We start from the raw sequence: 12,500 nt of genomic DNA, 5'->3' as shown, positions 1-12,500 counted from the left end.
AACGCCTGTGAACTCTTTGCTGCCATCTAATGATTCGCAATTTTTGTAATTTAGGTGAAATAGTTTTAATTCTCTAATTTGGCCAATCTGGTACTAAAATCAGAACGGTGTCTGAGTTTGATGATCTTTTTTGCCACAGCTGTTAGGTGGATCACCGTAGTTGCTAAGTGAATCATGCGGTCATTAAGTGAATCCGACTTTCCTCATTGTCAAAAGCCAGTTGAGAAGGTCACAAATAGTGATCATGTGATCCTGGGATGCTGCAACCGTCATAAATATATGCCGGTTGCCAAGTTCCCAATTTTTGATCACATGATACTACAATGGTCGTAAGTATGGGGATTGGTCATAAAGCACTTCTCCCAGTCCTATTGTAACTTAAAACAGTCGCAAATTGAATGATTGTAAGTCAAGGACTATCTATACAGTATAAGCTACTCAGACTTACCAGTGTTAAGATGGGCGACTAATACATTTTACAAATAAATACAGGTAGTCCTCAACTTACGACCACAATTGAGCCCAAAATTTTTGTTGTTAAGTGAGACATTTGTTAAGTGAATTTTTCCACACTTTATGATCTTTCTTGACACAGTTGTTAAGTGAATCACTGCAGTTGTTAAGTGAGTAATATGGTCATTAAATGAATCCGGCTTCCCCATTGACTTTGCTTGTTAGAAGGGGATCACATGACCTCAGGATACTGAAACCATCGTAAAGACACGGTAGTTACCAAGCATTATATTTATAACGATTGCGCTATCCCCTTTTGCGACCATCTGACAAGCAAAATTAGCAAATGTGGTAAGTAAGGTCATAAAATGGAGATAAAACTCACTTAAGAACTGTCTCACTTAGCAATGGAAATTTTGGGCTCCCTTGTGGTCGTATGTGGAGGACTGCCTGTATAGCTTATAAGAAGATAGAATTAGTACATCTAATCTGATTCCTGTCTGATTTATCCTGCCAGCCCAAAATTGGAAATAAAGATATTTTTTTTTGCTCACGGGGCTTTCATGCTGCCAAGATGCAGATCATGGTTAACTGCTTAAGATGCTTGAAACAATAAGCTGATAATTTAAACCTCAGACTTTGTGCCCTGACCACAAACTCTTTATGCCACGATATCCATCACTGGCGACCAGTGACTTGACTGGCAAAATGATCCCAGAACAAACTGCTGTCATTGGTGTGGAAATATGATACAAGCTGGTGTGAAGGCTGAAATTGCAGGCGGGCTCCTGCCGACTTTCAGAAAAAAGCAATGAATATCATACATCTTAAAGACTGTCAAACAGCAGGCTTATCATTAACAGACAAACAGCTCTCTGTCTAAAGGAGTAAGTTTTCTTCTCATCGGGAACCAATGATTAAATTATCCCTAGATAGGAAAAACAACAGTCCAAGCCGGGAATAAACAACATGGAGACTGCTTTAGAAAGAAGGTTGCAGTTTATTGAAGAAGAGAGCCAGACAGGAAGATAGCTGTGGAAGAAAGAGAGTGAGCACATGTAGGGAGTGGGTTTTTATACCCTCTGGAGCCTTTTGTTTGGAGTTATTCCTGTGGCATGAACTTTGACCTGAGTCGGAGTGTGCCTTTCTGGTATTCTGATGGTGGTGGGTTAATCCTATTATGTCCCAAAGGTCATATCCTGCTTCCCTGGGGCTGTGGCTGATGACTCTTAGATTTTTGGTGTGTTGATTCTAAGGATCTTTCTTCCTAATCCCAGTTTCCTGATTCCAGTCTTTCTGACAAGATTATCACATCTGCATTTCTGCAGACTTGGTTCCTGTTTGGGGCACAGAGACTTGGGGGGGGGGTTGGTTTCTGCTTTTAAAATCCTTTAGGGAAATATTTCCAAAAATATTTCTTTCTCGGAGGGGGGCTGACTTCCCACAGATGGTTGACAATAGAATATTTGCAGCTCAGGGTTGAATTTTGGGGTCCCTCGTGCTCTCTGAGCTCGGGGGTTTTCTTGTAGACGTTTCATGACTCAGCTAGGTAACATCATCAGTGCTAGAAGGGAGGGGGGAGCGTAGGGAGCAGGAGAAGGAAGAGAGGAAGAGGAGGGGGAGGAGGAAGAGATGAGGAAGGGGGAAAGGAGGGGAGGAGGAGGAGACGGGAGGGGGAGGGGGAAGAGGAGAAGGGAGGAAGAGGGAAGAGCAGGGGAGGAAGAGCAGCGGGAGGAGGGGGAGGGGGAGGAGGAGGGGGAGGAGGGAGAGAAGGAAAAGAGGAAGAGGAGGAGGAGGAGAAAGAGAAGGAGGAGAAAAAAGGAGGGGGAGGAGGACAGGGAGGAGGAGGGGGAGGATGGAGGAGGAGCAGCAGGAGCATTGTAGGGTCTTTGGTGGTCTCCATCCTTGGCTGTATTTCTGCAGACATTTCATTACCGAACTAGGTCATATCATCCATGCAAGAAGGGAGTAGCACCCCAGAAGCTAACAAAGTTACCTGGTCGGGTTAGGAAATCCCTACAGGAAATCAACCAGACCCAACACTTTTTTTTCTTATCTTCTCACTTCTGAGTACAAGAAGTCCCCAATTTACAACTGGTTGGTTAGTGACTGTTCGACACGTACTGATCACAAAAAAACGCCACATATCACTCCAGATTCAAAAGTTCTGACATCCGGACAGTCTCCCCACCCCCACCCCAGTCACGTGACTGCATTTTGGATGCACAATAACTGGCCTGTATTACGGCCATGGGCAGCATCCTGTGGTTACGTAATTGTGATTTGTGATGTTTTTGGTGGAAACCAGCATTTGCATCCGGTTTCTGACGTATAAATTAATAAATAAATCCACACTTACACAAATAGAAGTAGACCTCGACTTACAACAATTTGAAATTCTACAAGCGTGGGAAAAAAAGTGACTTATGACCGTTTTTCACACTTATGACCGTTGCAGCATCCCCCTGGTCACGTGATCAAAATTTAAACCCTTGGCAACGGACTCATATTTATGATGGTTGCAGTGTCCCGGGTCATGTGATCTCCTTTTGCGACCTTCTGACAAATAAATTCAGTGGGGAAGCCAAATTCACTTAACAACTGTGTTACTAATTTAACAACTGCAGGGACTCATTTAACAACGGTGGCCACGAGGTCGTAAAACGGGGCAAAACTCAATTAACAAATAAATTCAGTGGGGAAGCCAAATTCACTTAACAACCGTGTTACTAATTTAACAACTGCAGGGACTCATTTAACAACGGTGGCCACGAGGTCGTAAAACGGGGCAAAGCTCAGTTAACAACTGTCTTGCTTAGCAATGGAAATTTGGGATTCAATTGTGGTCATAACTCAAGGACTCCAAGTGCATATATATATATATATATATATATATATGTTTTATGGCCGCCATGCTCGCTTAATGACCGCTGTAAAATCAGCTCACACCGTCACCTGCTTAAAAAATATCATGACTTATGCCCAAAATTGTGGGCTCAATTACAGTCATAAGTCGAGGACTGCTTCCAGCAGAGTAGTTAGGCCAATAAAAATGTTATTCGCCAGTGTCACAGAAATACAATTTTTGTGTACCATACCCAGCTATCATCTCCAACCCTGTCGCCTCAGGCATTCTTGGTTTTTATTCTGCCCCAAATCAACAATTTCTCCTTTTTTTTTCCTGGCCCCGAACTTTACTCCGAAAAGTTATTGCGTTCTCCACGTCTCTGTTTCTATATTGAATGACAAACCAGGAAATGTCTCAATCCCTAATGCAAACACACATGGATCATTGTGTTCTCCGAATGCGTCACCCCGCCCCAGGAATTAATCATTGCGGTCCCCCGCAAGACGGCGACAAATCTAAATATTTCTTTTACGCTTTCCAGTTCCGAGTTTTTGCATGCCAATTCTGAGTTCTTTGGGAGTTTTGCTCACATCTGAATCTGTGAATCAAGCTGAATAAAGAATTTAATGCAAATAAAGTGAATTCTGGGTAAAGGCAAATACACGGGTCCCGGAATAATGTTGCAGGACACAATCGGGGTTGTTTTCCGGGATCGGAGGTTTTGACTTATGAGCTTTCGGAGTCGTTCCATCTTCGAAGAACTTCTCTCTAGCAGAGTGTGTAATTTGAGCTATTCTATGTGTGGTATTTATGTGGTGCCTGGTTGTGTGTGGTTGTTGTTTGGGGGGGGGTGTCGATGGCTGGCTGTTGTTTCTTTGTGCTGCCAAGCCATCGGCCCCCAAGTACCTTATTAAACTGGTAGTAAATCAGCATTCCTGTAGATTGACAAAGGGCCCATTTCCCAGGCTTCAATCATTTCCCTGGCTGTTTTTGTATCTGCTCGGCCGACAATCTTAGTAGCTGTGAAAATGAACGTATGTCCTTGTTTATTTGATTCACCGCCAGCTTATCGGGTACCTGGGAGCCAATGACTTGGCAGCACAAGGAAACAACAGCCAATGACAGCTGACCATTAACATTCCAATCAACAACTGAAAGACCACACACAACCAGGCACCACATGAATATGACACATCAAATAGCCCAAAGCACACATTCTGGTAGAAAGAAGTTTCCTAAGGATGGGCTCATGAGTCCAAAAGTGTGAAAGAATTTTGGTCCCGGATTGAATTCTGCAAAACGAATTCCAGATCCTAGGAGAGAAGACCGGATAGCAATATTTTTTTCCTATTTAATTATCTATTAATCAAATTTACACACCACCCTGCTCAGTATCAAAGTGGCTCTGAGTGATTTATAGGAAAGGAGAGAAAAAAAAAACCTTGCAAAATTGGACTTTAAAATGTGGAGAGAGCTGCCTCTAACCATCAAACCAGCCCTTTTCAGCTGTACAGGTAGTCCTCAACTTACAACCGTTTGTTTAGTGACCGTTTGAACTTACAAAAATGACTTATGACTATTTTTCATACAATCACTGCAGCATCCCACGTAGTCACGGGATCAAAATTCAGACGCTTGGCAACTGACTCGTACTTATGACGGTTGCAGTGTCCCAGGGACATGAGATCCCCTTTTGCGACCTTCTGACAAGCAGAGTCAATGGGGAAGCCTGATTCACTTAACGACCGTGTTACTCATTTAACAACTGCAGTGGTTCATTTAGCAACTACGGCAAGAAAGACTGTAAAATGGGGCAAAATTCACTTAACAGACGTATCACTTAACAACAGAAATTTGGGGCTCAATTGTGGTTGTCAGTCAAGGAGTACTTATGATAGTGGACAGTATAAATCTAGGTGGGGGGAGCACATTTTATGATAAGGAGTCGTAGTGGCGCAGTGGTTAGAATGGAGTATTGCAGGCTGACTCTGCCGACCGTCAGCAGTTCGATCCTAACTGGCTCAAGGTTGACTCAGCCTTCCATCCTTCCGAGGTCGGTAAAATGAGGACCCAAAGTGTTGAGGGGTGCAAGATCCTGACTCTGTAAACCGCTTAGAGAGGGCTGTAAAGCACTGTGAAGCGGTATATAAGTATTTTTGCTGTTGCTATGGCTATCTTTCTTTGTTGCCCATCTAGGTAACATCAGCAGGAACTGCACCAGGGATGGCTGGTCAGAAATTTATCCTGCCCCCTATCCCGTGGCTTGTGGGTATAACTCCAACATGACAACCACTGAGGAACAGGTCAGTACAAGGGGAACCAAGTCAGGGGAGGGGGGAGAAAAAAAAGAAAGAAAAAGAAAGAAAGAAAGAAAGAAAGGAAGAGGGAAGGAAGGAAGGAAAGAAGGAAGGAAGGAAGAAAGGGAGGGAGGGAGGGAGGAAGGAAGGAAGGAGGGAGGAAGGAAGGAAGGAAGGAAGGAAGGAAGGAAGGAAGGAAGGAAGGAAGGAAGGAAGGAAGGAAGGAAGGAAAAAAGGGAAGACAGGAGGGAGGGAGGAAGGATGGAAGGAAGGAAGGAAAGAAGGAGGAAGGAAGGAAGGAAAGAAGGAGGAAGGAAGGAAGGAAGGAAGGAAGGAAGGAAGGAAGGAAGGAAGGAAGGAAGGAAGGAAGGAAGGAAGGAAGGGAAGACGGGAGGGAGGGAGGGAGGGAGGAAGGAAGGAAGGAAGGAAGGAAGGAAGGAAGGAAAGAGACCAAAAAGAAAAGAAGGAAGTTGACTAAGAGAGCTCTGTTTATTTAGTTGTATCCAACCTTTATTATTATTACAAATAACTCAGCAGCAAACCTTTCTCCTCCTATTTTCCCCTGAAAAACAACCCTGTGAGGTGGGTTGGGCTGAGAATAGGGACTTGTCTGAAGTCACCCAGGTGGCTTTCTTGTCTAAAGGCGGGACTAGAACTCCCCGTCTCCTGGTGATTGGCCCAACGTCACCCAGCCGGCTTTCATATCTAAGGCAACACTTGAACACACAGCTTTCTGTTTTCTAACCTGGTGCCATAACCACTGGACCAAACTGCCTCTCTTGTACTTGAAGGATGGCCACAGCACTGATACAAGCAGGGCACAGCTGGTGTCCTTGCAGGACAGTTGTGTTGCTGTTATTGTGGTTGAGACGGTCATTGAAACCTACTCCATGTAAGGCTCAGTTTGCAGGTAAAGAAAGTCCTCGGCTTATAACCACAGGATGCCTAACCAAGGCAATTGTTAAGTACTCACTTAACACCCGATTTTACCACTTTTTCCCCCCTGGTTGTAAAATGAATCACTGCAGTTGTTCAATGAGTCCCACAGTTGTGAAGCCAATCCCGCTTTCCCCACTGACTTTGCTTGCCAGAAAGTGGATGGGAAGATTTTTGCTGCAACAGTCGTAAGTGTGAGGACCCACACTTTTTTCAGTACTGTTTTAAGTTCGAATGGTCGGTAACCGAACTGTTGTAAGTTGAGGACTACCCTTAGAGATAACTAGACAAAAGATGCTTCAGAACGAGGACTTAATGGCTTCTCGGTTTATTTAATTCAGGGGTCTTCAAGTTTGCCCCTTTGATGACTTGTGGATTTCAATTCCCAGAATTCCTCAGCCAGGCACGCTGGCTGAGGAATTCTGGGAGTTGAAGTCCACAAGTCATTAAAGGGCCAAGTTTGAAGACCCCTGATTTAATTAGTCCTCGACTTACAACAATTTATTTACTGACCATTCAAAGTGGCCACCTCACTGAAAAAAGGGACTTATGACCATTTTTCACACTTACGACCGTTGTAGCATCCCCAGGGTCACGTGATCAAAATTCGGGATGCTTGGCAATTGACTCATACTTACGACGGTCGCGGTGTCTCTGGGGTCACGCGATCCCTTTTTTTGTGATCTTCTGACAAGCAAATTCAATGGGTGAAGCCGGATTCATTTAACGACTATGTGACTAACTTAAACAACTGCAGGGACTTGCTTAACAACTGTGGCAAGGAAGGTCGTAAAATGGAGCAAAAACTCTGCTTAACCATTGTCTTGCTTAGCAACGGAAATTAAGTGTTTAATTGTGGTCGTAAGTCGAGGACTGCTTGTATTTGTCAATCCAGATGGAAGTGTTGATCGCTTTATTGTGCTCTCTCTCTCTCTTTTGTCAGAGTGTCATCTTTTACGGCACAGTGAAAACCGGATACACAATCGGACACAGCTTGTCTCTCATTGCTTTAGCAGCTGCCATGATGGTCCTCTGCGTCTTCAGGTAATGGGAATCACCTGGACCTGGGATTGGGGGAGGGGCACAGAGGTTGGGCTTCTTCGCCCCCCAAATGCAGCCCTCTATAAAGGCCGTCTTCAAGTTACAGCCACAGTGGTGTTCCCAATTTCCATTGCTGAGCAAAACCGTTCTTAAGTGATTTTTTTTACCGCATTTCGCCACGACCTTTCTTGTCGAAGTTGTTAAGTAGATCCCTGCAGTTGTTTAAGTTAGTGACACGGGGTTGTTAAGTGAATCTGGGCTTCCCCTGTGCCTTTGTTTGTCAGAAGGATTCGCAAAAGGGAATCGCGTGACACCCCCCGGACACTGGGACCGTCATAAATATGAGTCAGTTGCCAAGCATCTGAATTGTGATCTCGTGACCCTGGGGATGGTGCAACGGTCGCAAGTGTGAAAAACGGACAGTGCCGTTGTATCTTTCGTCACTAAACAAATGGTTACAAGTCAAGGACTATCTGTAATAGTGTTTCTCAACCTTCACAACTTGAAGATATGTGGACTTTTCTAGCTTCCTCTTCCTCCTATTTCTTTTCCTCCTTCTCGTCCGCCATCATTTTCTTCTTCTCCTCCATTTCCTCTTCCTCCTCTTCTCCTCCTCCTCCTCTTCCTCGTCCTCCTCCTTCTTCTTCTCATTCTCTATTACCTTCTCCTTCTTCTCCTCCATTTTCTCTTCCTCCTCTCCTTCCCCTCCTCCTCTTACTCTTCCTCCTCCTCTTCCTCCTTCTTCTCTTCCTCCTCCATCACCTTCTTCTCCTCCATTTCCTCTTCCTCTTCCCCTCTTCCTCCCCCTTTTCCTCCTCATCCTCCATTACCTTCTTCTCCTTCTCCATTTCCTCCTTCTCCTCCTCCTCCTCCTCCTCCTCCTCCTCCTCCTTCTCATCCTTTTCCTCCTCCTCCTCCTCCTCTTCCTCCTCCTCCTCTTCCTCCTCCTCCTCCTTCTTCTCCTCCTCTATTACCTTCTCCTTCTTCTTCTCCATTTTCTCTTCCTCTTCCTCCTCCTCCTCCTCATTCTTCTCTTCCTCCTCCTCCTCCATCACCTTCTTCTCCTCCATTTCCTCTTCCCCTCCTCCTCCTCCTCTTCCTCCTCTTCTTCCTCATCCTCCATTACCTTCTTCTCCTTCTTCTTCTCCATTTCCTCCTTCTTCTCCTCCTCCTCTTCCTACTCCTCCTTCTCATCCTTTTCCTCCTCCTCCTCCTCCTCCTCCTCCAAAATCCAGCCCTACTAGCTAGGGAATTCTGGGAGTTGAAGTCCACACACTTTAACCCTCTTTTCAACCTGCTTGTCCATCAAGCCTAAAAGAGAAGCTTCTGGCTTCGTCTGAACTTTCAGCTGAAGAATGCTCCGAATTAAGCAGTTTTCCGATTCTCAGCTTCCTTTGACGTCCACTGGAGATGATCGGAAGCACCTTCAGATACGTGAAAAGTCCAACATGTCCTCTTTCTCCTTTCCAGGAAGTTGCACTGCACCCGGAATTACATCCACATGCATCTGTTTATGTCCTTCATCCTGCGTGCCGTGGCTGTCTTCATCAAGGACATCATTTTGTTTGAAAACGGAGAATCGGAGTATTGCTTCGTAGGCTCGGTCAGTCTTGCCTGTTGTCCACTCTGTCCAGTGTCTCCTACCTTGGAATGTTGCTTCTCCATTCCCCGTAATTTAACCGCAGGCAGCCCTTGACTTATGACCACAGTTAAGCCCAAAGTTTCTGTCGCTAAGGGAAACATTTGTTAAGTGAGTTTTATGACCGTTCTTGCCCCAGTTGTTAAATGAATCACTGCAGTTGTTAAGTGAGTCACACGGTTGTTAAGTGAATCTGGCTTCCCCACGGCCTTTGCTTGTCAGAAGGTCGCAAAAGGGGGATCACATGACACCCCCGGGACGCTGCGGCCGTCATAAATATGAGACAGTCACCAAGCAGCCAAATTCTGATCACATGACCATGGGGACGCTGCAACGGTCATAAGTGTGAAAACTGGTCATAAGTTACTTTTTCAGCGTTGTAACAGTCACTAAATGGACTGTTGTAAGTCGAGGACTACCTATATTCAGGTGTATCATTTTATTTTTCTTCTTTTCCTAAAATGTATAAATACGAGCGCATTTTTTCGTCTGAAGAATTCCCTACGGTCGTTTTCTAGAGGGTACAACTAGTCCTCGGTTTTACAACAGTTCATTTAGTGACCGTTCAAAGTTACAATGGCACTGAAAAAAGTGACTGATGACCGTTTTTCACACTTAACGACCGTTGCAGCTTCCCCACGGTCAGGTGATTGTGAACCCTGCATTTTTCAAGACACCATCTGGGTGTCTAGCCAATTCTGCATTGATCCCAGTTTAACAATGGACTTTTTTGAGAGAGAGAGGGAGAAAGGGAGGGAGAGAGGGGGGGAGGGAGAGAGAGAGGGGGGGAGGGNAGAAAGGGAGAAAGGGAGAGGGAGGGAGGGAGAGAGAGGGAGGGGGAGAGAGGGAGGGAGGGAAAGAGGGGGGAGAGAGAAATTTCACTTGCCAACATTGATCCTCATTGTCGGCTTCCATAGATTTAACCAACATTAAAGAATGATGCTAACCAGCGCTTCTGTTCTTCCCTGCCGTAATCGGTTTTCTTCCCAATCATTTTTGCTGAAGTTCTGCATTTATACCTCAGAATTATATTACAGCCTTGTGTCTCCAGTTTTGAAAGCTGCCCATCTGATATTATGCTAACACACATCACAAACAGCACAATTGGTCCTGTTGTTTGTCCATTCCTGGTTAGCTGTGTTTGCTTGATCCACACCAAAGAGCAAGCGAGCAATCATGTTTTATTAAATTGCTTGTTTAGGGAGGGCAAAAGAAATTTTATAGAGGTTTCCCATACTCATAATCGTGATATCAAATAATATACAGGTAGTCCCTGACCACAGTTGAGCCCAAATTTTATGTTGCTAACCGTTGTTAAGTGAGTTTTGCCCCATTTTACGACCTTTTGCCACAGTTGTTAAGTGAATCACTGCAGTAGCTAAATTAGTCACACAGTTGTTAAGTGAGTTTTGCCCCATTTTACGACCTTTTGCCACAGTTGTTAAGTGAATCACTGCAGTAGCTAAATTAGTCACACAGTTGTTAAGTGAATCCGGCTTCCCCATACTTATGTCAGTTGCCAAATGCCTGAATTTGGATCACGTGATGCAAAGGTCGTAAGTGTGAAAAATGGTCAGAAGTCGCTTTTTTTGTTGCCGTTGTAACTTCAAACAGTTACTAAATGAGTTGTGAATCGAGGACTACCTGTGTATTGCTTTAATTTAATTAAATTACTTTAATCGATTGGTGAATGAAATGATTAAAAATAATTTTATAATTATTTTGTATAATATTCTGCATAATAATTGTAATTTTCTTTTAAATGCTTAGTCATGCCACGAAAAGACCAATCAGTCTTCAAAGTATCCATTAAATAAGCTACCCAAAATTTTTTTAGAGGAATAATACTCTACGGATACTCCTCAGTTTTGTAACCACAATTGCACCCAACAATTCCATTGCTAAACAAAGCAGTTGCTAAGTGAATTTTGCTCCATTTTATCACCTTTTGTGCTATAGTTATTAAGTGAGTCATATGGTTGTTAAGTGAATCAGGCTTCCTCCCATTGACTTTGCTTGTCAAAAGGTTGCAAAAGGGGATCCTGTGATCCCGAGACTCTGTGACCGTCATAAATACGAATCAGTTGCCAAGCAACCGGATTCTAATCACGTGATCCTGGAGAGTCTACAACGGTCGTAAGTGAGAAAAACGGTCATAACTCAGTGCCATTGTAACTTTGAATGGCCACTAAACGAATTGTGGTAAGTCAAACTATGCCTTCAAGTTTAGTTTGTAATTTAAAATGGTCACTAAATGAATAATTACTGAATATTTGACCGCAGATCGAACAGGGCCTCACCTTTTCAAATAACAAAGAATGCTCTTTTTTTAATTGCCTAATTAAATTTGTCAGTTGCAAACTTTGTGTAAAAACACATCCGGAGTGTAAAAACCAAGCAGGATATTGCTAATGTAAGCCAGCCTGCACAAGCTAATAAAAACCAACCGGTGGGGAAAAACAAACAAATATACATAATATTGCGTAATATTCCCCCCCCCCCCCCAATACAGGCGTTGACTTCTTAGCGTATGTGACAGCAGTTTTAGTCCTGGAGAGAGAGAGAGAGAGAGAGAGGAAAAAAAGTTTTGCCAAATCACTTTTACAATCTCTAAATATAAAGAGGTCGTTTGGGGTCATTGTTCTTACGGGTGACAGAAAGATTACCGCAAAGAAATACTATAAAAAAGACAAACAGCCTTAATAACCCACTATATTCTTTCTGATTCGCGGCTGTTCCTTCCTTTCTTCCGCCATTGGGGGGGGGGGAAACAAGACTTAAACTGGACGCCAAAGATTTTGCTTCCCTGAACACTTTTGGTGGGTGTCTTATAAATAAATATTTTATTTATTTATTGCTTTTACAAATCACTCAAAGCAACCAACACATCCAATACATTTTCCTCCTTTTTTTTCCCCACAACGACAATCCTGTGAGGTGGCTTGGGGAGAGAGGGAGAGGGAGAGAGAGATTGGCCCAAAGTTACCTAGCTGGCTTTCATGGCTAAGCAGAACTAGAACTCCCAGTCTCCTGGTGATAAATGCAAAGTCGCCCAGCTGGCTTTCATGGCTAAGGCGGCACTAGAACTCACTGTCTCCTAGTGATTGGTCCAAAGTCACCCAACCAGGTGGGATCTAGAACTAAGGTGGGACTAGAACTCACCATCTCCTGGTAATTGGCCCAAAGTCACCCAGATGGCTTTCATGGCTAAGGCGGCACTAGAACTCACCGTCTCCTAGTGATTGGCCCAAAGACACCCACCTAGGTGGGATCTAGAATTAAAGTG

The 12,500-nt window shown here is 44.1% G+C and overlaps 1 protein-coding gene across 1 annotated transcript in view; it reads left to right on the top strand.

The window, feature by feature from the left end:
• The window catches only part of VIPR1 (vasoactive intestinal peptide receptor 1), a 26,753-nt gene that overhangs the window by 4,340 nt on the left and 9,913 nt on the right, over positions 1-12,500 (top strand). The window contains exons 3-6 of the mRNA XM_015812398.1: positions 3,109-3,111; positions 5,498-5,604; positions 7,478-7,578; positions 9,046-9,178. Of these exons, the coding sequence (XP_015667884.1) occupies positions 3,109-3,111; positions 5,498-5,604; positions 7,478-7,578; positions 9,046-9,178 (344 nt within the window). The remainder of the gene's footprint in view (positions 1-3,108; positions 3,112-5,497; positions 5,605-7,477; positions 7,579-9,045; positions 9,179-12,500) is intronic.

The sequence above is a fragment of the Protobothrops mucrosquamatus genome, unplaced genomic scaffold (assembly GCF_001527695.2).
Source record: "Protobothrops mucrosquamatus isolate PMUCROS unplaced genomic scaffold, P.Mucros_1.0 scaffold81, whole genome shotgun sequence".
In the NCBI taxonomy this organism is placed as follows: Eukaryota; Metazoa; Chordata; class Lepidosauria; order Squamata; family Viperidae; genus Protobothrops; species Protobothrops mucrosquamatus.
Note: the sequence above shows the minus strand (reverse complement) of the source record. Positions and strands in the feature narration are given on the sequence as shown.